The 23,755-nt window shown below is 52.4% G+C and overlaps 2 protein-coding genes across 3 annotated transcripts; both read left to right on the top strand.

Annotated features, from left to right (window-relative positions):
• The first annotated feature begins 709 nt into the window (after nucleotides 1-709).
• Nucleotides 710-14,219, top strand: LRRC15 (leucine rich repeat containing 15). The gene is made up of 2 exons (XM_010994386.3): nucleotides 710-778; nucleotides 8,573-14,219. The coding sequence occupies exon 2, from the start codon at nucleotides 8,578-8,580 to the stop codon at nucleotides 10,330-10,332; it is 1,755 nt and encodes a 584-aa protein (XP_010992688.1). The 5' UTR covers nucleotides 710-778; nucleotides 8,573-8,577; the 3' UTR covers nucleotides 10,333-14,219.
• A 1,085-nt stretch (nucleotides 14,220-15,304) lies between these two features.
• CPN2 (carboxypeptidase N subunit 2) lies at nucleotides 15,305-22,885 on the top strand. Of its 2 annotated transcripts, none has more exons than XM_010994382.3 (2): nucleotides 15,305-15,380; nucleotides 20,955-22,885. In XM_010994382.3, the coding sequence occupies exon 2, from the start codon at nucleotides 20,958-20,960 to the stop codon at nucleotides 22,599-22,601; it is 1,644 nt and encodes a 547-aa protein (XP_010992684.2). In that variant the 5' UTR covers nucleotides 15,305-15,380; nucleotides 20,955-20,957; the 3' UTR covers nucleotides 22,602-22,885. The 2 variants fall into 2 exon arrangements, with proteins under 2 accessions (XP_010992684.2, XP_010992685.2); XM_010994383.3 differs by having other exon boundaries at nucleotides 15,338-15,380; nucleotides 20,958-22,885.
• Nucleotides 22,886-23,755: the final 870 nt, after the last annotated feature.

Raw genomic sequence — 23,755 nt, 5'->3', positions numbered from 1 at the left:
GACTTCTTTCTCCCCTTTCCCAGGCCCTCTTGGCGTTACCATGAGTAGAAATGGTTTCCTGCCCACCAAAGCAGCAGGACGCAAGTTCCAATGCAGAGGTACAGGGCATAGGGAGCCCCTCCTTCTTAGATATGTCCCTTAACTGCTGTGGACCCACTTCTGGGAGGGGGCAGTGAGGGGACAGAGGATGATGTCAGAGGGGATTGAAACATTTTTTTTTTAGGAGGGGTCCCATGGGGGTAAATTTATCTTTCCTCGGAATTTTCTCAAAATGTTAACAGGTGAATTGGATTAAGCAAATAAGAGTGTTCCTTGTATTATTCTTGCAGATTTTCTGTCGATATCAAATTACTTCCGAAGCAAAAGTTTAAAAGGACAAAGAACGAATGCCTTCTCTAGAGCCACAGCTCTTTTCTAGAACCGCAGGGGCCAATGCAGTGAGAGTCCAAAAGAAACACTGGAGGAAAAGACACAAGAGGAAAAATATGTTCTTTAAAAGAAAAAAAAAGCCGGCTGAGGAAAACCCCTTCCGCTGCAGCGCGCAGGCTTGCCTCCCTTGGTGATGCCGGCTGTCCTCGCACGTCGGGGCGCTGCAGTGGCGCGCGTGCCCCTCCCCGCCACCGCGCCGACACTGCCCCTGGCGGTGACTCATGCCGGGCATCCTTTAAATACCGGGAGCGCCCAGCCAGCCGCACTCATGCTGCAGTCTTGAGCCGTCCCAAGTCCTCCTCTCGCGCTCCCTCTGGTCGACGGCGGGCGAGCGGGCGCCGCGCTGCTGGTAAGTAGGCGGGCCGGCCTCCTGCCTCCTCCCTCCCTCCCACCCGCCTGGAAGGACCTGGCCATCCACCTCCTCTTTTTCTGTTGACCCGCTACCCCGGGAAGAGGGTCCAGGACTGGCGCGGTGCCTGAGGATGGATGCTCTCCAACCTTGGCCAGTGGAGCCTGCACCGGCGGGGCGCGTGGCCCGACCCCACGCTGCCCAGGCGCCTGGGGCCACAGCCTTGCTCTGCCGATTCCTGACCAGCCTCTTGCTCCTTTTGCCCCGACCGGTCCCTGATGTCGACCTGGGATGCTGGGAAGATGTTTTAGACGAGCAAGATGCGTTGAAAGTTGATTAAATGCTCACATCAGTTACCCATCTTACCTTTTTCAGGATACTAGCTCCATTGGGAGAAGAATTTCTCTTAAGATTCAGGTTATTCGAACCCAAATCCTTTTCCCCAGCACTTACTATGGTGGCCACCAGCGGCCTGTCCTGCATTCGGGTCTGTCCAGGACCAATGGGGGTTTCCCAGGCAAGAGCGCTGTCCTCTTTTCATAAGCTGATTTATAGTTGTTACAAAAACAGCTTCAGCAGATGTGCTGGTGCCTGGTTTCTATTTCCAACTTGAAATTCAGCCATGGACTCAGGGTTGTTCCAAATTCCAAGTTTGTGTGTGGCTTAGGCGACCCCAAACTGGCAGCTTTCCCTCTCGCCAATTGGAGTGTTGGAGCTTGGCTGTGGCTGCGGGCTTTGGGCAGGGAGAGTCAGGGCTGGAGATGGATTTGTGATCAGGGTGATTTGCATTTAAAATTGTGACTCTTGTACCTTTACTGGTGTCTCTGCTCAAACGCAGAGGCAGGAGCAGGGCCAAGGAACCAGATGTGAAAAACTAGAACTTTTCTAGAACTTCCCACCCTTCCCAGATGTGAAAGAGCCAGTCTACCTCCAGGGCCAATGGGTTACCTCAGGGCAGGCTGCGACTCTCTCTTGGACGACACATCGCTCAGACCAAAGGTGCTGGATGCCTGTCTGTCACCTTGACTGCTCCTTTAGGATTATGTCACCGTATCTCAGCCAGTGCTGGTGCTGCTGGCTCCGTAATTTAGAAAGTCTGTAATGGCTGTCACGTCTTACACTCTGCATTGATTGAACATCTGGGGCACATTCAGGGCCAGACAGTCCCATTTGCCTGTGGTCTTGAGTCAGTCGGGCGGGCTCTGCAGTGATGAGACAAGTGTGTGAGAGAGGCCGGTGGGGAAAGCTCGGGGGGGGGGGGGCGGGAAAGCTGGGGAGGGGGAGGGCTCTAAACCAACCTGGCAGAAGGTCAAGGCACGGAAGACTCTCCCAGGGCTGGGGATGCTGCTTGGGTTGCTGCGGGGTGGGTTGCCAGTGAGAGTAGATCCAGATGTAGAGAAACAAGGAAAGCTGGGAGAGAAGTCGTTCCAACTGGGATGAGTGCCAGCAAACACTCTCGGGACTGTAATTACACATGACAATTTGCTTCCCTAAATCCTGACCGCAGAAGATGGACTGCAGCTTCTGGTTTCACTGCCTCCCTGGACTTTTGGGACACAGGATTTAGAACCTTCTTTCAAGGTGCTTTGAGAAGGGCCTGATCCATTTCTATCCAAGTTGGGCCCCCAGGTGTTACCCTGAGAAGGGGGCTGTAGCCTACAGCTTTAAAACTAAAAGCCCCAAGTGGGAGCTTCTTCCCGTTCTGCTGGCAAGTTTGTCATAATCTCCTTTTTGCCAGGCTAATTACAGCCCTGCCATGGTTTCTGTAGGAAGCCCTACCTCCCCTAACCCTGGGGCTGGGAAGGGCTTGCTTTTCTTTTGTTTTTCATTTTCTTTTTAAAACAAATCTCAGTTTCCTTTTTTAAACAAATTTTTAAATATTAAAAAAATGGTAAACTCATTTTCTTTTTTAAACAAATGAACTGCATTTTAACTTTAAAGACCAGGAGAGATGAGGTTAACAATTGAGCCAGGCAGGGGTGGGGGCAAGAGGTGGGGAAATGAGGGTGGCCCCTCTTCCCTTGGGGATCCAGGATGTGTTTGGGGTAGAGCTTTCCTAATGGGTAGAGTCCCTAACGGGGCTGTGTTCTGAGGTGACGAGATCAACCCCTTCTAGTGACCTCTTCTGTTCCTTCCCTCCACTCCTCCAGGCCACTTAGGTGACACTGAGCAAACATGAGCATCAGACCTGGGCGTTGAGGAAGAACATCCCCCAAACCATGCAGCCTGCGATTTGATAGAGACACTTGACCTTGACTAATCGTGCTAGGCAGCTGGAGGGTGGCTGCTCTATAAGGCTGACATCATTTTAGAATGGAGAGTGGGAAGCCACCTCTCCCCCACTTCCAGGCACTGCCAGACATTTGGGTGACAAGGTCCTGAAGCCTCATGATAAGGCTGAGTGGTTCGCCAAGCCCCAGGGTTAGGTAGGGCCCTGACTTGGGTGTCTGGAATCATCTGCTGACTGTGTGACCTAGGGCAAGGCCCCTCCCCATTCAGAGCCCCTTGTTTTTCCCATCTACAGAGTGACCAGGTGGTTTGACCAGGTCAGCTCCAAAGGCCCTTGTGTCTCTGATACCCTGGACTCTTAGTGCTGCTTCTGGGACCAGCCTCTACTTCTGGGTTCAGCTCAGCCCAAACCCCAGATTTCTGGGGATGGAGAAAGGGCCACTGAAGGAAATATCAGTAGAGGGGGCTGGACCAGGTCTATGGCCCGACCTTCAGCCTCCCTGATCCAGGGTTCAGTCTCTGTCTTGGCAAAAAGACATAGATCAGGAGCGTGGGTCCCAGCTGGTCTAGACCTGAAGGGGTGCTTCTGAGTGTGGGCTGTGTGTGTATGGGACCCCTGCATCAGAGTCACTTGGGGAATTTGTTACATATGCAGGGTGTTGGTTCCCACCTCCCATCCAAGGATTAGGATCTCTGTGGGTAGAAACTCCAGAGATTCTGATTTTACTCAACAGTAGGATGAAGAATAATTTATCAGGTACTCATTTGGGGCCAAAAACAAGTCCAAGTACTTTCCATGCATGAACTCAGTTACTCCTCATTGCTGTAATGCTGTGAGGTTGGGTCTATTAAGCAAGCTTCCCAGGCATTTCCAGGTGGTGTTTATGTACTGACCTGGAGGAGGTAGTGGTTACCCCCTTTAAGTGAGATGGGGCGGTCAGGACACACTGAGCCGCTCAGTCAGTGACTTTGGATCTGGTGGACTGTGCAGAGAGGAGCGATACTGGCTGTGTGCAGGGGAGACAACACAGCCTCAAGCCTGGCTCCTCTCTCCATTGGACAGGGCAGCATCTCAAAGCAGAAGAGGCCATGTGTAGGGAGACCTCTGTGGGGGGAGGGCACAGGCCAGGGAGGGAGATCTTCTCTCTGGGCCTCAATTTCCCCTGGTGCACTGGGAGAGGGCAGGACCAGAGGCTCCCTAAGCCTTTCTCAGCATCCTGATCCATGAAATGTGGCCATGTGAAGATGCACCGATTAACAAATGGAATTGCCCTGCCTGGAAAACTTTTGAAGCAAGATGGGCTTGTAAACAATGATACGAGGTTCTCAAGCCTCAGTCTGAAGGTGGCGCTGCTGGAGGTTGGGTGTGACCTATAAGAAATGGTGGGAAAGGTGAGGTTTCAGGCCAAATCTCCTTTCTGTCTCTGGTGAGCTGCCCAGGGCCCTTGGGACTCTTTACAGGAGGAGAACCGGAGGCCTGGGGAATTGACCTACACTCACACTCCAACTCAGAGTCAAGGCTGAGCAGTGCGTCCATCTCCAAGGCTCTTTCCCAAAGCTTGGCTCCGTGGCGTTGAAATAGGAAGGCATCTCCTCCCAGGGAACCTCCTGTTTAGGGAATGTGAATGATGGTATTAAACCCAAAAGTCCCAGCCCACCAACCGGCAAAGCCCAGGGCTTCCAGGCTAATTATGTGTTGGCTTATGAGTCATAGGCATTTCTTGCTAAAGAGACCCAGAGTCAGAGCGCCTGGTCCCAAGCGCTTCTCCTCCTGGGGAGGAACCGCGTCAGAGTGTCCAGGTGAGCTGTCTGTCTGTCCTTCTTTGTGTCTGCCACTCAATGAATTCCCCCGGCCAGCAACAGACGCCAGGCTGCGCCCCATCCCAGGACAGGGGCTGGATGGAGTCCCCACAGTGACTGAGGACACGTTTGGCCACCTGGAGGAGGAGGGTGTAATTAGGGCAGCTTTGTGGGTCTTTAACTGGCATTTGTCACAGCTGCCAAGCGGCATCGGGCAGCGTTGGCTATTAGGCTGCTGTGTGCCGGGCTCCTGAGGGCCTCAGGCTGCCACGGATGCTTGTAACACTTTCTGAAAATCCAAGGGCCGGCTGGCTCTCCGGCCCTGCTCCTGCGGCCCCTCCCTCCCGGGAGGGCTCTGCTGTTGGGTCTGAGGTGGGCTCTCAGGAGGTCCTTTGGAGTAATCAGTACCAGCTGTGGCAGTGACAAGTGCTGGAAAATAGGAAACCACTCCATGTGGTGCTGGGGTGGGCTCTGCCGACATGAGGATTTAGAAAAAGGAAAAATTCTGTAGATTCTTGCAATATTTGTCAAACTGAGTATGGTCCATTTTAGACAATAGTGGCTGTGTTCCCATAAGGAATCTTCTTCCCTCCTCCTCCCAAGTCATAAGGCATCGCCCCCTGGCCCTGGCCCTTCCTGGGCTGCCTGGATGCCCCCTCCCCAGCTGGGAGTGCACACTCTGAGAAGGTCTGAGATAGATCTTTGGAGTGCATCTTGTTCCATACTCTCATTTACTGATGGGGAAACTCAACAGAGACTGCCCTGGGCTTGCCAGACACTTTAATTTAGTCTCTGATACTTGGGGTACAGCACCATTTTGAAGCATTGTGGGCGTAAGAGTACACAAAATAAGTACTGGATGGTTCATTACCAGGAGTGATTAGAGCTCCACCTTTTCTAAGTCAGTCCAAGGGGCAAATCTCTCTCACACACATGTATCAAGGGGATGGGCAAACACCCATACCTGTCTGCGCTGACCCCCTGGGAGCGCACGCACAGTTGTCCTGGTAGATGGATCTCATATCCTTGTTCTGGGACTCACCCTTGGAATCCTAAAATCTTGGGGATGGGCAGGACGTCAGCTGTCATCTAGTCCAGTCCCCTACCAGGTGGAGTAATCTTCTCTCCAGCTTCCTTACCAAGTAGTTACTCAGTTTCTGCTTGAAGATTTTTGGTGACAGGGAGCTTACTACCTCTGTGGGGTTGTCCACTCTGACTCAGACAAGCTGACTTTGGTGGTGAGCTAAAACCTGCTGCTTGCTTACATCTTCTCTCCTTCTAGCTGTTCATCTACAGTTCCTTCAATGGATGCTCAGGTGTTCTGGTTTCTGGTTCCTTATCTTCTGCTTACCCTTCTCTAGAAGACCTTCATCAGTGTGTCATTGGCCTCTTGAAGTTCAGGGTGGACCAGAGCCAGCAATATAGGTGTGGATTGATCAAGGCAGTGCACAATACCACCATCACCTCCTTTGTTTCACACGTAATACTTCTGCTAATGCAGGCTAAGATCGCATTAGCTTTTGCGGGCAGTCTCCTTTCTCTGTTACTGTCAATAAAAAGCTGTAAGCCTTTCTCCAGGGGTGGATGTTAAGGTACTTTTTCAGTACCTCTTGTCTAAGCTGTTCATTTTCTGCTCTCAAGTTCTGGAGCTGACATTTGTCTAGGCAAGCTTATCCTCTTAGGTGTGTCCATAGCTTAATCTGGCCGCTTTCCTTTGCATCTAGACTCCATTTGTCAAGTTGTTATTATTTTTTAAAAGCAAGATATAGATTTTATTCTATCAGATAAACACAACTTAAAAAAGATTATAATGTCAATGGTATTGAGAGTTTGGAGAAGCAGATGATCCATATGCTGAGACTGTTTTCACAGGTACAATACTTGTAAAGGATAATCTTTCAAAATGTAACAAAATTTGAATACTATCTACTAAACTTTCCGGAATTTTATCTAACAGAATATGTAGAAGCAAATTCCACACGATCTCCAAGCTGTCTTACAGATACCTCTCACTGAACGCTTCCCATTCTCCCTATTTAAACCTGTTCCTCCCTCATACACCTTTGATTAGTTTATGATACCAGTATCAATCCATTTGCCCCTTCCTAAAACCTTAAGCTCTCCTTCATCTAGTAACTCTCTTACCCACTATCAGTTATACCAATGTACATATATATTCCTTTTCATATTCTTTTTCATTATAGGCTATTACAAGGTATTGAATAATACAGTTCCCTGTGCTCTGCAGTAAGACCATGTTGTTTACCTATTTTATATATAGTAGTGTGTATCTGCAAATCCCAAAGTCCCAATTTATCCTTCCACCTCCTCCTTTTCCCCCCTGGTAACCACAATTTTGTTTTCTATGTCTGTGAATCTGTTTCTGTTTTGTAAAGTTCATTTGTCTCTTTTTTTTAGATTCCACATATAAGTGATATCATATGGTATTTGTCTTTCTCTTTTTGGCTTACTTCACTTAGCATGACAATCTCCAGGTCCATCTATGTTGCTGCAAATGGCATTATTGTAGTCTTTTTTATGGATGAGTAGTATCCCATTGTATATATATGTATGTGTATACACACACACACACACACATATATATATATATAATATTTATATATTATGAGGCCTCAAGCTTCATTCAGGGTCAGACAGCTAGTGGGTGGTCCTTAACTATCCCCACGTCTCCACCTTCTATATAGTTTATAGACCTGACTTCAAACACCAAACCTTCCCTGAGGAAGATTTGACTCTATTCCCAGATTAGCACCATGTCTACAGGAGCATCTGGGCCTACAACCTGTCAGCTCAAAGTACATCCTAAGTTTTCTGAGATTTCCTCAAAGCCACTCAGTGTTTCTTTTGGAAACTGAGACTAGTACCCAGAAGGCAGAGTCCAGACGTCGCTGACACACAGCAGCCCCTTCCAGCAAGACAGGAAGTGGAGCAGATCACTTCCTTTTATTGGGAAGACGGTTTGGTTTAAGCCCAGCCTTGTGAAAGTGCTAACACAGGGGCAGGTTGTTGGTGGCTGGTGCGGGACAGGGCCCAGGGAGAGGGGAAGCTGAGCTTTCCTGCAGTCTTTTCCATGAGATTCCAGAGTAGTCCCGCCTCTGCTGGCTGCTGCAGCTCTTCCCAGCAGGCCGCCATGTTTCTGGCTTTAGCGTCTTCCCCCAGGTTCAGGCCCTGTTTATTTGTTCTCATTTCCTGTCTGTCCTCCTGAGGAAGCCATGTTCAACCAGCAGGTCCAGGTGCCGTGAGGGTACAGAGATGGACAAGATACTGTTCCTGACTGAAGGAGCCCATGGGGTGGGAGATGAGCATCCCTGCCCTTGCAAAGCTTATTGACTGGTGAAGGTGATGGACGGCCGCACAACGAGTGCCACATGCGGCCACCCCGGCACAGGCCATGATGGAGGCTGGGAAGACTGCCTGCACGGGAGGGTAACTAATGCTGACTCATGGAATCTGAGAAAGCTTCCTGGAGGTGACGCATCTGAGCTAGACTTAGAAGCGTGGGGAAGGTTTGGATGAGGAAGGAGTGCTCTCCAGGCAGGGGGAATTGCTTGGGCAAAGACATGGAAGTAGGAAGGCGTGGGGGAAGGCCAAGAGGCTTGCAGACCAGACCGCAGGCAGCATGAGATGGCTGTGCAGTGATGGGTCCAAAGGCAAGCCAGTGTTTGGCACCCAAAGTTGCCTTAAAAATAGCTGCAGCATTGGTGAAGGGCGGCCCTGACACATGTGTGCTCTGTCTCCTTGCAGAGGCCATGCCACTGAAACATTATCTCCTTTTGCTGGTGGGCTGCCAAGCCTGGGCTGTGGGCCTCGCCTACTATGGCTGCCCGAGCGAGTGTACCTGCTCCAGGGCCTCCCAGGTGGAGTGCACAGGGGCGCGCATCGTGGCGGTGCCCACCCCTCTGCCCTGGAACGCCATGAGCCTGCAGATCCTCAACACACACATCACCGAACTCAGCGAGGCGCCGTTCCTCAACATCTCGGCCCTGATCGCCCTGAGGATTGAGAAGAATGAGCTGTCCCACATCATGCCTGGGGCCTTCCGCAACCTGGGCTCGCTGCGCTACCTCAGCCTCGCCAACAACAAGCTTCAGGTTCTGCCCATTGGCCTCTTCCAGGGCCTGGACAACCTCGAGTCGCTCCTTCTGTCCAGCAACCAGCTGGTGCAGATCCAGCCAGCCCACTTCTCCCAGTTCAGCAACCTCAAGGAACTGCAGCTCCATGGCAACCACCTGGAATACATCCCCGATGGGGTCTTCGACCACTTGGTGGGCCTCACCAAGCTCAACCTGGGCAAGAATAGCCTCACTCACCTCTCGCCCAGGGTCTTCCAACACCTGGGCAACCTCCAGGTCCTCCGGCTGTATGAGAACAGGCTCTCGGACATCCCCATGGGCACTTTTGATGCACTTGGCAACCTCCAGGAGCTGGCCCTGCAGCAGAACCAGATCAGTGTGCTGTCCCCTGGCCTCTTCCACAGCAACCGGAACCTCCAGAAGCTCTACCTGTCCAACAACCACATCTCCCAGCTGCCCCCTGGCATCTTCATGCAGCTTCCCCAGCTCAACCGGCTCACGCTCTTTGGGAATTCCCTGAAGGAGCTCTCACCGGGCATCTTTGGACCCATGCACAACCTGCGTGAGCTGTGGCTCTACGACAACCACATCACTTCCCTCCCTGACAACGTCTTCAGCAGCCTCCACCAGTTGCAGGTCCTGATCCTCAGCCGCAACCAGATCAGCTACATCTCACCGGATGCCTTCAATGGGCTGGTGGAGCTGCGGGAGCTGTCCCTCCACACCAATGCGCTGCAGGAGCTGGACGGGAGCGTCTTCCGCATGCTGGCCAACCTTCAGAACATCTCCCTACAGAACAACCGCCTCAGGCAGCTCCCAGGGAATATCTTCGCCAACGTCAATGGCCTCATGACCATCCAACTGCAGAACAACCAGCTGGAGAACCTTCCCTTGGGCATCTTTGATCACCTGGGGAAGCTGTGTGAGCTGCGGCTCTATGACAACCCCTGGAGGTGTGACTCAGACATCCTTCCGCTCCGCGATTGGCTCCTGCTTAACAAGGTCAGGTTGGGGACAGACACACTCCCGGTATGTTTCAGCCCAGCCAGTGTCCGAGGCCAGTCCCTCATCATCATCAATGTCAATGTTGCTGTCCCCAGTGTTCATGGCCCAGTGGTCCCCCATGTGCCCAGCTACCCAGAGACACCCAGGTACCCGGACACCCCTAGCTACCCTGACACTACCTCCATCTCCTCCAGCACTGACTTCACCAGCATCACGGAGGACTACACCGATCTCACCACCATTGTGGCCACTGATGACCGTGGCACAGGGGGCATGACCCAGGCCCAGAGAGGGCTGGCCATTGCCGCCATTGTCATTGGCATCATTGCCCTGGCCTGCTCCCTGGCCGCCTGCATCTGCTGTTGTTGCTGCAAGAAGAGGAACCACGCAGTCCTGATGCAGATGAAAGCACCCAATGAGTGTTAGAGAGGCAGGCTGGAGGCAGGGCTGGGGAATGGTGGGACCACCAGAGGATCCGGGATTTCATCATTCTGCCTCCATCCCTGGGCCTCCAGAGCCATCCCCTTGCTCCCTTGCTCTGGTCCCCTAGAGAAAGGTGCCTCCACCTTGTCCTGGCCTGCCTGGTTCTCCTGTAGAAGCCTTCTTACCACCAGGGAGGTCTAACATGTCCAAAACCCTGTGGGGTTCCCAACTCACATCCTTGGGTTTCTTTCAAGAAAGCCTCTCTTCTAAAGCCTCACCAGCTCTCCTCCAAGAACAACCTCTCCTGTGCCCGTGGCCCCACTGGCCTTTATACACACAATTATTACACGCTTGCCCACTTTGTGGGAAAAGTTCTCCACTGGGACAGCCTCTATCCCAAGTATTATGTAAGCTGATTTCCCTTCTTTGCTCCTCATCTTTGTGGCATGGCTCTCCACTGTCCCCTCAAATGAAAGATCTCCCTTCATTTCCTGCTCCTGAAGGCAAGGTGACTTCTCTCTTCAAAGAAGGCTTCAGACCATTCAGCTGATTTCTTAAGAACTGCCAAATGCCCTGGCTTTCAGGATGCTATGAAAGAGAGAAAAGAAAAATGAGGCTTTTCATTTCTTAGAGACAGAGCCATCATCAGTGTCTCTCTTGTGATTTTTATCTGAAAAAGGAAGAAAGGCACCTGTGCAATAATTCCAGCCTCTTGGAGAAAGGTATTGCTTAGCTGCCAGCTTTGCTTTGAAAGTGTTAGTCCTTTAAGGAATAAAATCATGTCGAATTTCTGACCCCCTAAAAACATGAAAATCAGCTTATTGGTACTGGATGGGGAAGGCAACCTGGTACCTGGAGGTCCTTGTGTTCACCCCTAGGGTTTTTCCCTTTCAACTTTTTATGGAAGTGCAACATACATAACAGAAAAGTGGGAGCGTGATAGTGTGTAGTTTGATGGGTTTTCACAAACTACACAGCCATGTAATCAGCACCAGATCAAGAAACGAGGCATCACCAGGATTCTCCATCCTGGCCTTTCACTGGAGAAGACTGGGGCTTGTGGAGGTGGCATGGACTTACCTGGGATCTGGCTCCCGACCTGGGATGGGCTCCTCACTGCCCAACCCCCACCCCCGCCAGCCCTTGCAAAGGCCCAGCTGCCAGGGGTGGAGGAGGAGACATAGGTATACTCTGACCTGGGCATGAGATTGTATTAAATCCCAGACCTTGAGGCACCGAGACTGGCCAGGTCAGAAGCATCTCAACTAGAGGAGCCCATGCAACCACACACCCTCCCCTGCCAACAAGCTGTGTGTTTCTCTTTGGAGGCACCTCTGCCTGTGCCTTTTATGGACATCATATGCCTATATCTGTTTTTAATTTTCACTCTCCACTTGGGGGACGTGAAATAGCTCAGAGATGAGATCCTTTAATTGGACGGCCAAGTGTAATGGAATCCAGCAATCCCTCTAATGTCGTGGTAAAATTCTCCATCTATGTTACAGTCAGCTAGAAACTGAACTTCAGCATTCTCAAACACAGCAGGCAACATCAGCGTACACAGACAGGTTACAGTGGGTCAAGGCCCTCTCTGGAGCTTCTCCCTGCCTGTGGTGTGGTTACAAGGGTTGAGCTGTTTGGTCCAGAGTTACTGTCACATGAACATCTGCCCTCGCCACCCTTCCCGCTACACACATATTCACATTAACAAAGACAGTACAGTCATGGCAATGCAGGTCTTCTTCTGGACAACTGGTCTACCAGCTTAGAGGTTAAAAAAAGTGAATTGGGGAGTTTCAGGTGTCTGTTTCTGCCCAGGAAAGAGCTGCAGCCAACACTGTAAGGATTTGGAAATTCACCATCAATCCTGACTGGCCCTTGCTAGTTCCCTCTGCCCCATGAGACAAATAAGGAATCCTCTGGGGCCTTAGTAGCACGATGCTGACAGGGTCCCAGTAAAAAGAGTCCAGGAATGGATGTGTGTAAGAACTAGTGCACTTTGTAACTTTTCACTCCCTGTCCCAGGGACTCGGGAAGAGATGGGGCCTATCAGAGGCAAAAGACAGCATATCCCAAAGGTAAATCTGGATCTCTAAAATGTATTCAAAATATTTACAGCAAGTGGTGGACATGTACCAAGGCTTTCCAGGGTCCAAAAGGAAGTGAGCCCAGAGCTTGGAGCATGGGCATCGTTCCACTGATGGTGACCTGCTTTATTGAGCCTGAGGCCCAACAGGGAAGCCTGGCTTCTCTTCTGCAGACAGGAAGCATGGTTTGCCACTGCGTTCCTCAAGGTGCCCCTTGTGAGTAGGCTCCAGTGTCTCATTGTGCAAGTGTACATGTGGGCCGGAGATGGCAGAGAGGTTTAGGAAGGCATCCCGTTCATCCAGTGTGCCCTGCCAATCTGAACCCAGACCTCTAGGTTTTGATGGCATTGGCCATGACCTGGGGCTATTTTCGTCTCTGGATATTAACTTGTGTCTCCAGGCCAAAGGCTGGTCTGAGGACAGCTGTCCTCAGATGACTCCCCCCAGGAGGACCTAGGTAGGGGTTGTGGACCCTTTACCTGACTTTCTGAGCTTGCCTGATCCTTTCTCCCATTGGAGTGTACTGGAGGGAGCCACCAGACCTCCTCTTCCCTGGCAGGCCTTTTGGTCTCTCTGAACCACGTCGCCTGCTCAGGGAGCTGCCAGAAAATGTGGATGGAGTTTCCTTTCCAACAGACAGTGCATTTGCTCACTTCTTAGGGCTAGAGTGAGCTGCTTGGTCCCCCAAAAGTTGAGTTCACTTTCCCCTTTGCTCACTGGCTTCTAGTTCACCTTGCCAGTATCAGCAGCCTCCATTTGGAGTGGAGGGTTGGTGTTTGAGCAAAGACAATGAAAGCCAGTGAGAACCACTGTTTTTCAAAAATGTTGCTGTGCATAGCACTTAACAGTCTTTTTTACCCTCACAACACCGCTGTGCATGAGCAGTGCCATTTTCCCCTCGTGAGGTCTAAAACCTCCTGTTTTTCCACAACGATTCAACAGGCTCTGGGTTTTCTTCTCTCTTTAAACTTTGTACAAGACCCCATGGCCTGTCCTGGGCTTTTGTCTTTAAACCAAAAGAAAATGGAAGTCACTGCCCTATTTCTCCCCCTAGTCTTGGCCATTGGAACCTCACTTGGTACTGTGTGGATTAAAAGCTTTATAAATTACAAGAGAAAAATTAAACTCATCCATCCATTAAAGAAAAACTGGCTTCTCTCAAGGGAACTCTTGGGCTGTGTATATATTATTCCTCCTTGTTAGAATTTAAAGGCACAACATAGTTCTCAGAACTCTTCACGGGCAACAGACAAGCATTACACTCTTTCAGATTTAGGCAGAGCAGTTTCAGGAATCATTTCCAAATTCAGGAAGCTTACGGAAAGCAGGCAGCTAGAGAAACTAGATAATAGAGTTGGTAAACAGACATTGGATGTTGCCCAGCCTTTAGCTAGAAATCACTCAAAGGATTCAGCCCACAGACCCCACAAGCAGAACTGAATCTGGGTTGCAGGGGAGGCAGTGATGGCCTTGGGGAGGAGGCTGTCGCTGCAGGACAGAGAGGGTGGGCGGGTACTCCTCCTGGCCAAACTCCCCTGAGTCCAAGCTTTCTCCTTCCCCTAAGGAGAGATTGCTCTCACCAGCCATTGCCTTCATGCTGCCTTCAAACTTAGGTCATGTTTGCCTTGCTTAGAGAATCATTGCGAAAGTCCCAGGTGCTTGGAAATGCGTTTAGAGATTTCTAGACCCCCGGGGTTTTATAGAGTGTAAGCCCTGGTGGGCAGGGCTCGGGGTCTGTCTTTGCTGGATGCTATTTGTAACAAATTTGGTGTACAAAATCAACAATAAATGGTATACACAGGCCATGAGTGTGCTCTCGGGGCGTCTTGGCTAGGGGATCTCACACCTGTCCTTTCTACTCTCATCACGGGTGCAAGGCTGACCCAGACAGATTGTGGGCTGGGAAAGGCCTTTGGAAAGTGAATGAGGACCAAAAATGAAATAACCAATGATATCTATGGGTCATGGTGGCCAGAAGGGGCCTTAATAGGTTCAACCCATTTTATAGATGAAGAAGGTAGGATCCCCACAGGAAGTGAAGTCCCCATCGTCGCTAGTGAGCTAGGCTGAGCGTGCACTACAACCAGGCCTCCAGTTCCTGGGCTGGAGTTTCTTCTCCGTCACCAGAAAGGCATTGACGTTCACTCAGCGCCCGTTTAATGTGCACATGCACACATATGCCCAGTGCCCAGCCAGCTGTGCACATCTGCAGTTTGATTTCACATAGGTATGTATGTCTCTCTCACACACACTCACACACACACACACACACACACACGTGCACTCTTGACTTGGTTCCGCAGCCCCTGGATGAACAGTTTCAGGGCTGGAAAATCACTACCTCCCAAAGCAAACTTTCATCCTTGGATAATCCCAGTGGTGAAAGCGTGCCTCTCCACGTTGGGCCAAAATTCCCCTCCCTATCTCTTTTCCCCCTTTTAACTCAGAAGGGGTTTAGCAAGTTAAATAAGCATTAAATAGAGAAACAAACACAAGACAACAAACCCACAACCCCCTTGGAATTCCTCCTGGCATTGAGAGTCAGCGGGTAGGTGCCTGGGGCCGGCTGCCAGCTGAGGTCGGCCTTGCACAGGAGGGGATGTGAGTGTGGGCCCCTGACTCCAGTCCCCTGACTCCGGAGCAGCCGCCTGGGAACTTTCTAGGGCCAGGTGGATGCCCTTGGGGTCCTAAAGGTGCCAAGCCCATACTCCTTAGCTGGATTTTGGCCCCAACGGGGATCTGTCCATGGGAAAGGTTCAGGGTCACTTCGTAATCTTCAGAGGCCTTGCCTCGGTTCTCTCCTGCTGTCCTGTGACCCTGGTGTTCCAGGAACACTCAGGCCACGTGAGGGGAGGAACCACTGCCTGGAACTTTGACCAGCACCAGGGCTGCTGACCACTGACCATCCCAGAGGCCCTTCTATTCCCGAGGAAGAGCCAGGGCAGCCGGTCCCTGCCCCTCACGGTAGGTCTCTTGGGGTCACTGCAGGGCTCCGGGGTCTATGGGAGAGGGGAGGAATCTGGCCTGGGGTCCTTGCTCAAGGGCAGGAGATAGGCTGACCACTCCTCCCAGGTTTCAGAGCATGTCCCCAGCTCCAGGCAGGCTGCACTTTCTGTGTCCCCCTGCCTGGGTGGGAGAAGCGCCGGAGATACTCAGCCAGGGTGGTGTTGGGCTGGGGCAGGAGGCAGGTCACAGTAGGGGGATTCTGAGATGAAGGGGACCTGGTCCCTGTGCTCAGAGAGCTCCTAGTGAATGGTGGGGATAAGTAGTGTGACCATATGTCTAGGTGTGCCTGGTTCCACCCTCATTTATGCTTGTCTTCGTGGAATAATTATCAGTAGTGCCCCTTTTATTCCCAGCAGGGTCCAGTTTGCATAATAGAGTATAGTCAGTCTAGAAATAAAGCATGTATGTGGCAACCTTTTATTATTAGAACATTTATTATTTGCCAGGCACTGTATTAAGTGCTTTATTAATTACCATCTAATTTAGCATCTTTATCATCCAGTTGAGTGCTAATTTTAACACTAAGGGATAGGGCTATAATCATGCATTGGGAAACTGAGGCTTGGCAAGCTGGAGTGGGCAGCCCTAGACCACACAGCTAGTAGGTAGTGGTGTCAGAATTTGTACCTAGGGCTCAACGCTGACAGAGCCCCAATCCACAAAGCAGGACAAAGAGTAAGCTATAGCTAGCTATAGGCTCATGAGAGCCACAAGCACATTTAGTTCAATTCAACATCCAGGGCCCGAGCACCTTCTCTGTGAGCATCCCCAGGCCAGGTGCTGGGGTGCACAGCCAGGTAAGAGATGCTGCAGGTGGCAGGACTCCTCCCCCAGGGGCTCATGGTCAGATGGTGCAATTGAGCAGAATGCAAAGCAGAAGGACCCACGTGTTCAATAGAAGACATGACACCTGTGGAATCCAAAGGAGGCGCAGTCACGGAAGGCTTCCCTGGGGAGGTGTGACTTGGGTTGGCCTGGAGGGCAGCAGGGTGGGGAGGGCTGGCTGGCAGGGGAGGGGCCAAGGCAGGAACCCAGCCCAGGTCCCACTGCCCCAGCCACTTGCCTTATCTCTCTGGGTTGAAAGGAAAGGGGACCAGGGTTCCAGGGACCTGATGGGACAGTCAGAGGCTCCGATGAGTCTTGGAAGCCCCCCTTCCTGTTCCCAGATGTACTGCAGCCCAAGCAGCTAAATCCAGGCCTGTTGGTGAGACAGACCCTGACGTGGACACCCTAAGTCAAGCAGCAGTCCCCAGGGGAGCGGGGGCAGGGCTGGGCTCCCACCACCCTCTGGAAGGAGTGAGGGCTGGCTCTGTGGTGGATGACAAGCTTGTTTGTGGCACACGCAGATATGTACCCACCGGAAAGCAACCAGTCACGCCTCCCCACCCCATAAAAGCCAGGCTTCCTCAGCTTGCTGAAAGCACAGAACATTTCTGTGGGCATTTGCTGGTCTCTGCACACAGGCAGAAGTGGTTTCTCAGATGACAAGCAGGAATCTTCTGGCAGCCGCCCCACTGTCCTCTCTGGTGCCAGCCTCCATGGTACCGAGGCAGGGACAGTTCCTATCTCCAGAGCCCCTGGTGACCTGCTCTTGAGGGTGGCTTGGCGAAGGGGCCCGAATATAGGGGCATCCTGGCCAGAGCCAGCGGAATCTGAGCCCCACTAAGCCAGGGACAAAACAATCACCCATTTCCCGTGGCTAAGGAAGAAAGAGCTGGAAAAAGTGCTGTGGAGAGGGATCTCGCTGGGCCATAAATGAAGTGGTTGGGTGATCTCATCCGTTTTTCTTTAGCTGACTTCTGCGACTACTTCAGAACAGAGCTGGGGCTGCCCTGATCTGCTGCTGCTGAGTGCTCTCTGTGTGCCCTGCGCTGGCGGTGGAGCGCTCAGCACATTGTCTCATCCAGTCCCCAGAGCCACCCCACCAGGAGGGTAGTGCTGAAGCTTGCTGTTTTGAAGATGAGGCAGTTGAGGCACAGAGAGTTTAAGTAATTCAGTCCAGCCCACACAGCTAATAAGGGAGAGACAAGATTTGAACTCAGATTGTCTGACTCCAGAACCCAAACTCTTAGCCATTCTAGGACGATGTGAGAATGAGTCTTGGGCTGGGAATGGAGCGTTTGGAAATGATCAGTGTTCCCCACCTTCACTGTGAGGACCACTCGCTGCTTCCTCCCACCCCAGTGGACGGGGACAAGAGTCCTGCTCTGAATCTTAGAGGTCCTATTCTGGCCCTTCTCCCACCAGGACACCCCCAAGGGGTGAGAAGTTTGCAAGATCAAAGGGAGATGTTTGTCTGGAGGCTGTGTCCCCATTTTAAATCCTGCTTCTGGTACCTAGGTCCCAGGGCTTGTGTGGGTTGCCTCCCCACGTCCATCTTCCTTAGGCTGACCTGTCACAGAAGTGTGTGCCCTTAGGCTTGTGGGGTGCTGGGGGGCAGCTGTGGGTGGGGTCTCTACTCCCAGTATTGGAGAGAGTTAGGTGAGAGGGGAAGGGGACAGGCAGCAGGTGAGGTCCTTTGTAGGTGTTCACCTTGGGTCCTGCAAATGTGAGGATGGGTCTGCCTGTTCCAGAAGCCTCGTGTTGTCACTGCAAGCATCTTGCTGAGGACTCAGGCCATGGGGACCCATCCTGGCCCCACACGTCTTAGCTGTGTGCCCTCGGACCAGTCGCTGTAGCTCTGGGAGCCCCAGTGTTCCTGTTCTGGGAATTTCTGAATTTGCTCTGAGGATCAAGATGCAGGTGTGAGAGCTTTGGGAGCCGGCAGGTGGGCTTCACCTCCTTGCTTAGCCCCCCACATTAGAGAGGCCCCCCATCCCCAATGCCTGGGACTAAGCTGACTTGTTTACACGAATTTTCCATGCTGATGCAAGTCCTGAATTCTCAAGTTACTTCCTTTGTTGGAAAATTCTAAAGCACATTATTTCCGAGTGACAGTGGGTTAGAAGTCAGAGGCACAGCGGGGAGAGAGGACGCCTCCTAGGGCAGCTGGGCAGGTAGGCACGGTCTCCCCCACGGGTCTTTTCCTTTCACCCGCGTCTCCAGCACCTGGCCTTGCTCTCCCAGTGAGGTTGGCCAGATGACCTCTAGGGCCCCCATGTCCATTCCCGTGGGATGTCATCTGGAAACTGCCTTTGAGAACCAAGGACCAGAGGGGTTAGCAGGAAGGGGACTAGGACACTGATGACATAATGACATGTTACAAGCAAGAATTGCTCCCTTCTTACTCTGTGGGGGAGAGGGGAAGGTTCAAGGCCACGCTCATGTTGGGCTGCGGTCATTCACTCCAGGCTGGATCCGTTCCAGGGAAGGGTAGGTCTGTCTCTCAAGCTGCTCAGCCTGGCTGTGGACGGTTCAGTCCCACGAAGCCTAGCCGAGCCACGGTGAGTCAACACTGCTGGATGCTGAGCGTACAGAGGACTACACTCATCTTCTCACAAAAAGGACAGTCTGAGAACCCATGATTCGGAGGACGAGGCTAAGGACTAAGATAAACATACCACCAGGTCCCTCGTTCCTGGGGTCAGAGAAGGCTTCTGTCAGGATCTGGGGGTTTTGTGGAAGGTCCTAGGGGCAGCCCAGGTGGCAGATGTGGGTGGGACCATGGCTACCTCATCCTTCTTCAGCCAGGGCCTCTGCTTCTGATCTGTTTTGTGTGCATACAATCTCAAATCTCATGCTAAGGCTGAACTCTGTAACACTGGTCTAAGGGTGGTAGGACCAGGAGGCTTGTCCCCTTCCCTCCTGTGTCCTGAGTGGCAGGCAGGTGCCGGCACTGTTAGAGACCTTCCCTACCACGGTGTAAAATCCACCTCCTGTGCCTTACCTGGGCGGCCATCAGAAAAGCCTCAAGGGAGGTATGCACTTTCTCAGGGAGAAACTGTTCCTTCTCTATTGTTTAGGTGGAAAAATTCCTGGGAAAACTGAGAGTTATTGAGTGAATGGGAAGAGGGTATAGGGGGCTTTTGTAAGCCATGTTTGCATGTGAGCCCTTTGGCCACAAGCTGAACCTTGCGATGCAGGAGGCAGCCAGCAAAGGGGGCTTGGGGCCAGGATTTCCCAGCAGGGAGCCCGCTGTGAGTTCTTGCTGAGGACAAGTAAATTGAGAAAAACTACGATTATATTGCCTGAGAGTTTTCTCTTTCTTTCTGCCTTTCCTTTTTTCTGTCTACCTGTCTTCCTTTTTTCTTTAAAGCTAAACGTATTCTATCTAAAGGGCATTTTATTCTTCCTACTTTTTTCTTATTCCAATAAACTTTTCTGTAATGATGGTGGTTTGCAACATTTAACAATAGTTAACATGGTTTATTAATTGCTCACACTGCGGCAGACACTGTTCTAAAACTTTTATCTATATTTATTCATTTAATCCTCACAATTACCCTAACATGGTTAGCACTGTTATTATCCTCATTTTACAGATAAGGGAATTGAAGCATCTGCCCAAGGTCACATAGGTAGAATGTAATGGAGCTGGGATTCCAAGTCATGGAACTTGACCACTACGAGACATGTAAATGGTGACGTGGGTGAGAGCGATAGTGACCTGGGGGTTGCAGATCCCTTACTGGGGCGATTAAACCCCCGTTGCTGTTGTCATGTGGGAATGTAAGCCCAACGCCCCTGAATCACCCTGAAATCTGGAAATGTTTACTGTGATATGGCTCAGTTTCTACCTACTGGCTAATGGTTCACATATAAAACAGACTGAGTGGTAAACCAAACATGCGTGTAAGGGGCATCACCAATTTGTGACCTGTGAGTGGATGCTGGCGTTTAAGAAAAAAAAATTAATATTTGGTGAACTGAAAACCTGGTCTCCTTCACTCATTTAAAACAAAAGCCCCCAAACAAAAATCTACCAGTCTATGGAATCTCTGCATCTGGGACCCTCCTGTCCACATGATGCTGGAAAGTTCCGTGGGCTCCATGGTGGTTGGGGGGGGGCGGAGGGAGTAGGAGGGGGCAGGAGGGGAGCACATGGGCAGCAGTACTGAGGAGCAGGCAGACTCATTTGAAGACAAGAGCCCATCTTGTCCCTGCAGCTGTGCTCACTCTTAGTGAAGCAAGAGCAGATGGTAAGATCTCCTCATAATTAGGCTCTTGAAATGTGCTGAGATTTGGAAACTTGGGAAGAGTTATGGTTTAAAAATTTCCAATTTAGAAATAATCTGCCCATATTTTACAAATTATCTTAAAAATTCCACAGTATCCATGGTCTCCTTTTATACCTCTCTTCCATGCCTTTTGGTCTCATTTTCACCTATTTTTCCAATCTGGAAAGAACACAGGAAGTCCAGGAGACCAGAGGCTTGGTCCTGCCACTAACCAGCAGGGTGACTGTGGACAGGCCATGTGGCACCCTCACTGTCAGGAGGTCGGAACTCTGGTCCTCACAGGCTGCTGTGAGATGGTATTAAAAACACAAACAGGCTCCCCATCTCCTGGCTCGCTGGCCAGTGTGCTGGTCACAGGACCACGCTGCTCTAGGTGAAGGTACTGCTTCTGTTTTCTCTTCCCACGTGGATCTAGGAGATGCTGCTCGGAGCCTGGCTGCACTGGGCTTGCCTCCTGCTCCTGGCCCAGCTTGCCCAGCCCTGCCCTGTGGGGTGTGACTGTTTCATCCAGGAGGTGTTCTGCTCTGATGAGGAGCTGGCTGCCATCCCACTGGACATCCCCTCCTATGCTACACACATCATCTTCGTAGAGACCTCGTTCACCACGGTGGGAGCCAGGGCCTTCAGCGGCAGCCCCAACCTGACCAAGGTGGTCTTCCTCAACACCAACGTGTGCCACTTCGGGCCGGATGCCTTCGGGGGGCTGCCAAGGCTTGAGGACCTGGAGATCACTGGCAGCACCTTCTCCAACCTCAGCGCCGATGTCTTCTCCAACCTGACCTCATTGGGCAAGTTCACCCTCAATTTCAACATGCTGGAGGCTCTGCCTGTGGGCTTCTTCCACCATATGGATGCACTGGAGTCCCTCCAGCTTCAGGGAAACCGGCTCCAGACCCTGACCGGGACAGTCTTCCAGCCTCTGAGACGTCTGAGGACCCTCAACCTCGCTCAGAACCTCCTGACCCAGCTGCCCGAGGAGCTGTTTGACCCCCTCTGCAGCCTGCAGACCCTGAAGCTGAGCAACAATGCGCTGACTGGCTTGCCCCAGGGGGTGTTCAGCAATCTGGGCAGACTGCAGGAACTCTCCCTGGATGGTAACAGCATCTCCGAGCTGCCTTCGGAAGTGTTCGCGCAGCTGTCCCGCCTGGAGAAGCTGTGGCTGCAGCGCAACGCCATCAGGCACCTGCCCTCGTCCGTCTTCTCTGCCCTGCGCAACCTGACCTTCCTGAACCTGCAGGGGAACAAGCTGCAGACGCTGCCCGCTGGCCTCTTCTCCCGTTCCCCTGGCCTGGTCAGCCTGTCCTTGTCCCACAACCAGCTGGAAACTGTTGCCGAGGGGGCCTTTGCCAACCTATCTGGCCTCAGTTTTCTCACGCTCTCACACAACGCCCTCACCCATCTCCCGGCTAGCATCTTCAGGGACCTGGAGGGGCTGATCAAACTCTACCTGGGTAGCAACAACCTGACGGCCTTGCACCCTGCCCTCTTTCAGAACCTGTCCAAACTTGAGGTGCTTAGCCTCTCCAAGAACCACCTGACCACGCTCCCGGAGGGCATCTTCGACACCAACTACAACCTGTTCAACCTCGCCCTCCATGGCAACCCTTGGCAGTGTGATTGCCACCTGGCCTACCTCTTCAACTGGCTGCACCAGTACAGCGACCGGCTCTTCAACATCCAGACCTACTGTGCCGGCCCCGCCTACCTGAAGGGCCAGGTGGTGCCTGCCTTGAAGGAGGAGCAGCTGGTGTGCCCCGTCGCTCGGGACCGCTTGGGCTTCCAGGCCCCGAGGCTGGAGGACAGGGAGCCAGGGGGTGGCTGGGATCTGGCTGCGGAGGAGAGGGCAGTGCGGGGCCGGTGCACCTACAGCAACACCGAGGGCACCGTGGTGCTGGCTTGTGATGAGGCCCAGTGTCGCTGGCTGAACATCCAGCTGTCCTCCAGGCAGGGCTCGGGCTTCCCAGCACTGGCGCTCAATGCCAGTCAGGAGTGGGACTTGAAGTCCAGCTGTGGCTCCGTGAGGGTCACTGTGTCCATTGAGGCCCGGGCAAGGAAGCCCTAGGCCCAGGGCATAGGGGCCAGGAGCTGGGCAGACGGCCTCTGGGCCTGACCAGGCAGGAGATGGCGGAGGGGAGCTGAAGCTTGGTGTTTTCAGATACAAGGGATGGACTTACATCTCCAAGGTGGAGGAGGTGGAGGCGGCTGGCTCCAGCACCCTGAGTCTCTGTCTCCCCTCTTCCTCCACTACCCCAGTCTGAGTCTGAGACCTCACAAGGCCTTCCTCAAGCTTTGCAAAGCACCCGCTAAAGCTGCATTGTGGTCCAGAGAATAAAATAACGCTGCTCCCCTGGTGTTTTTTTATTATTTAATGCCTACCCCCGTCTCATCCCGACCCGAGGTCCTCTTCCGCCACTATTCCATTTCCACCCTCCTTTGACATCCAGTTAAAAGCCAATGCCTGTTTCTATTTTTCTGCCTGGAAACGTGTTTTTAATTGCTAAAGAGAAAAAGAGGAGACAACAGATGTAGAGGTGACTGGAAGGATGAGGGGCAGGAGCCTGACTTGGTGCACAGGGGACCCATGGGGTCAGTGCCCACCTCCAGTGCCTCCAGGAGAAATCAGGATGATGCGGCCTCAGGAAGGTAAACGCCGGCTGTTTGGCTTTCACAACACGAAGCCCCCAGAGAGAGAGCCATGGCTTTGCCTGTTCAGCCCCCAGGGGAGAAGAGGGAGCACGGTGAGCTGGGTGGGCTGGGGCCGACGCACTGCCCTCCTCAGCGTCTGCCTTTGGGGGTGCCGCTCACTCACCGAAGTGGTTCTCCTGTGGTTTTGGGGACCCCACCCTTTTACCCAAGCCCGATGGCTCTCAGTCGTTCCCAGCCACCTCTTCCATGCTGGCCTCCTCAGAGTTGCCTGTCCTTGAGGCTCCCTGGGTAATCCCCGTCCAGGCCCTTGGGGGGCAGATGCCGCCTCTATGCTGAGGACCTCACTCTCCATCCCGGGCTCTGGTTTTTGGCTCCATGATAAGACATCTGCCTGCTCAGTAGCCCCGTGTTCTATTATCACGGCCACAAACACGTCTAAACCAAACTCTGTCCCCAACTCCTGCGGGAGACCCACCCAGCAGATCACCAACCCCAGGAGCTGGGCATAGCCTCCAATCTCTCCTCCCCTTCATCCTCAGTCACTGGGTGCTTCTGAAGGTCCCTCCGTCC

This window comes from Camelus dromedarius, chromosome 2, assembly GCF_036321535.1.
Source record: "Camelus dromedarius isolate mCamDro1 chromosome 2, mCamDro1.pat, whole genome shotgun sequence".
In the NCBI taxonomy this organism is placed as follows: domain Eukaryota; kingdom Metazoa; phylum Chordata; class Mammalia; order Artiodactyla; family Camelidae; genus Camelus; species Camelus dromedarius.
This window is presented reverse-complemented; position numbering and strand designations above follow the sequence as displayed.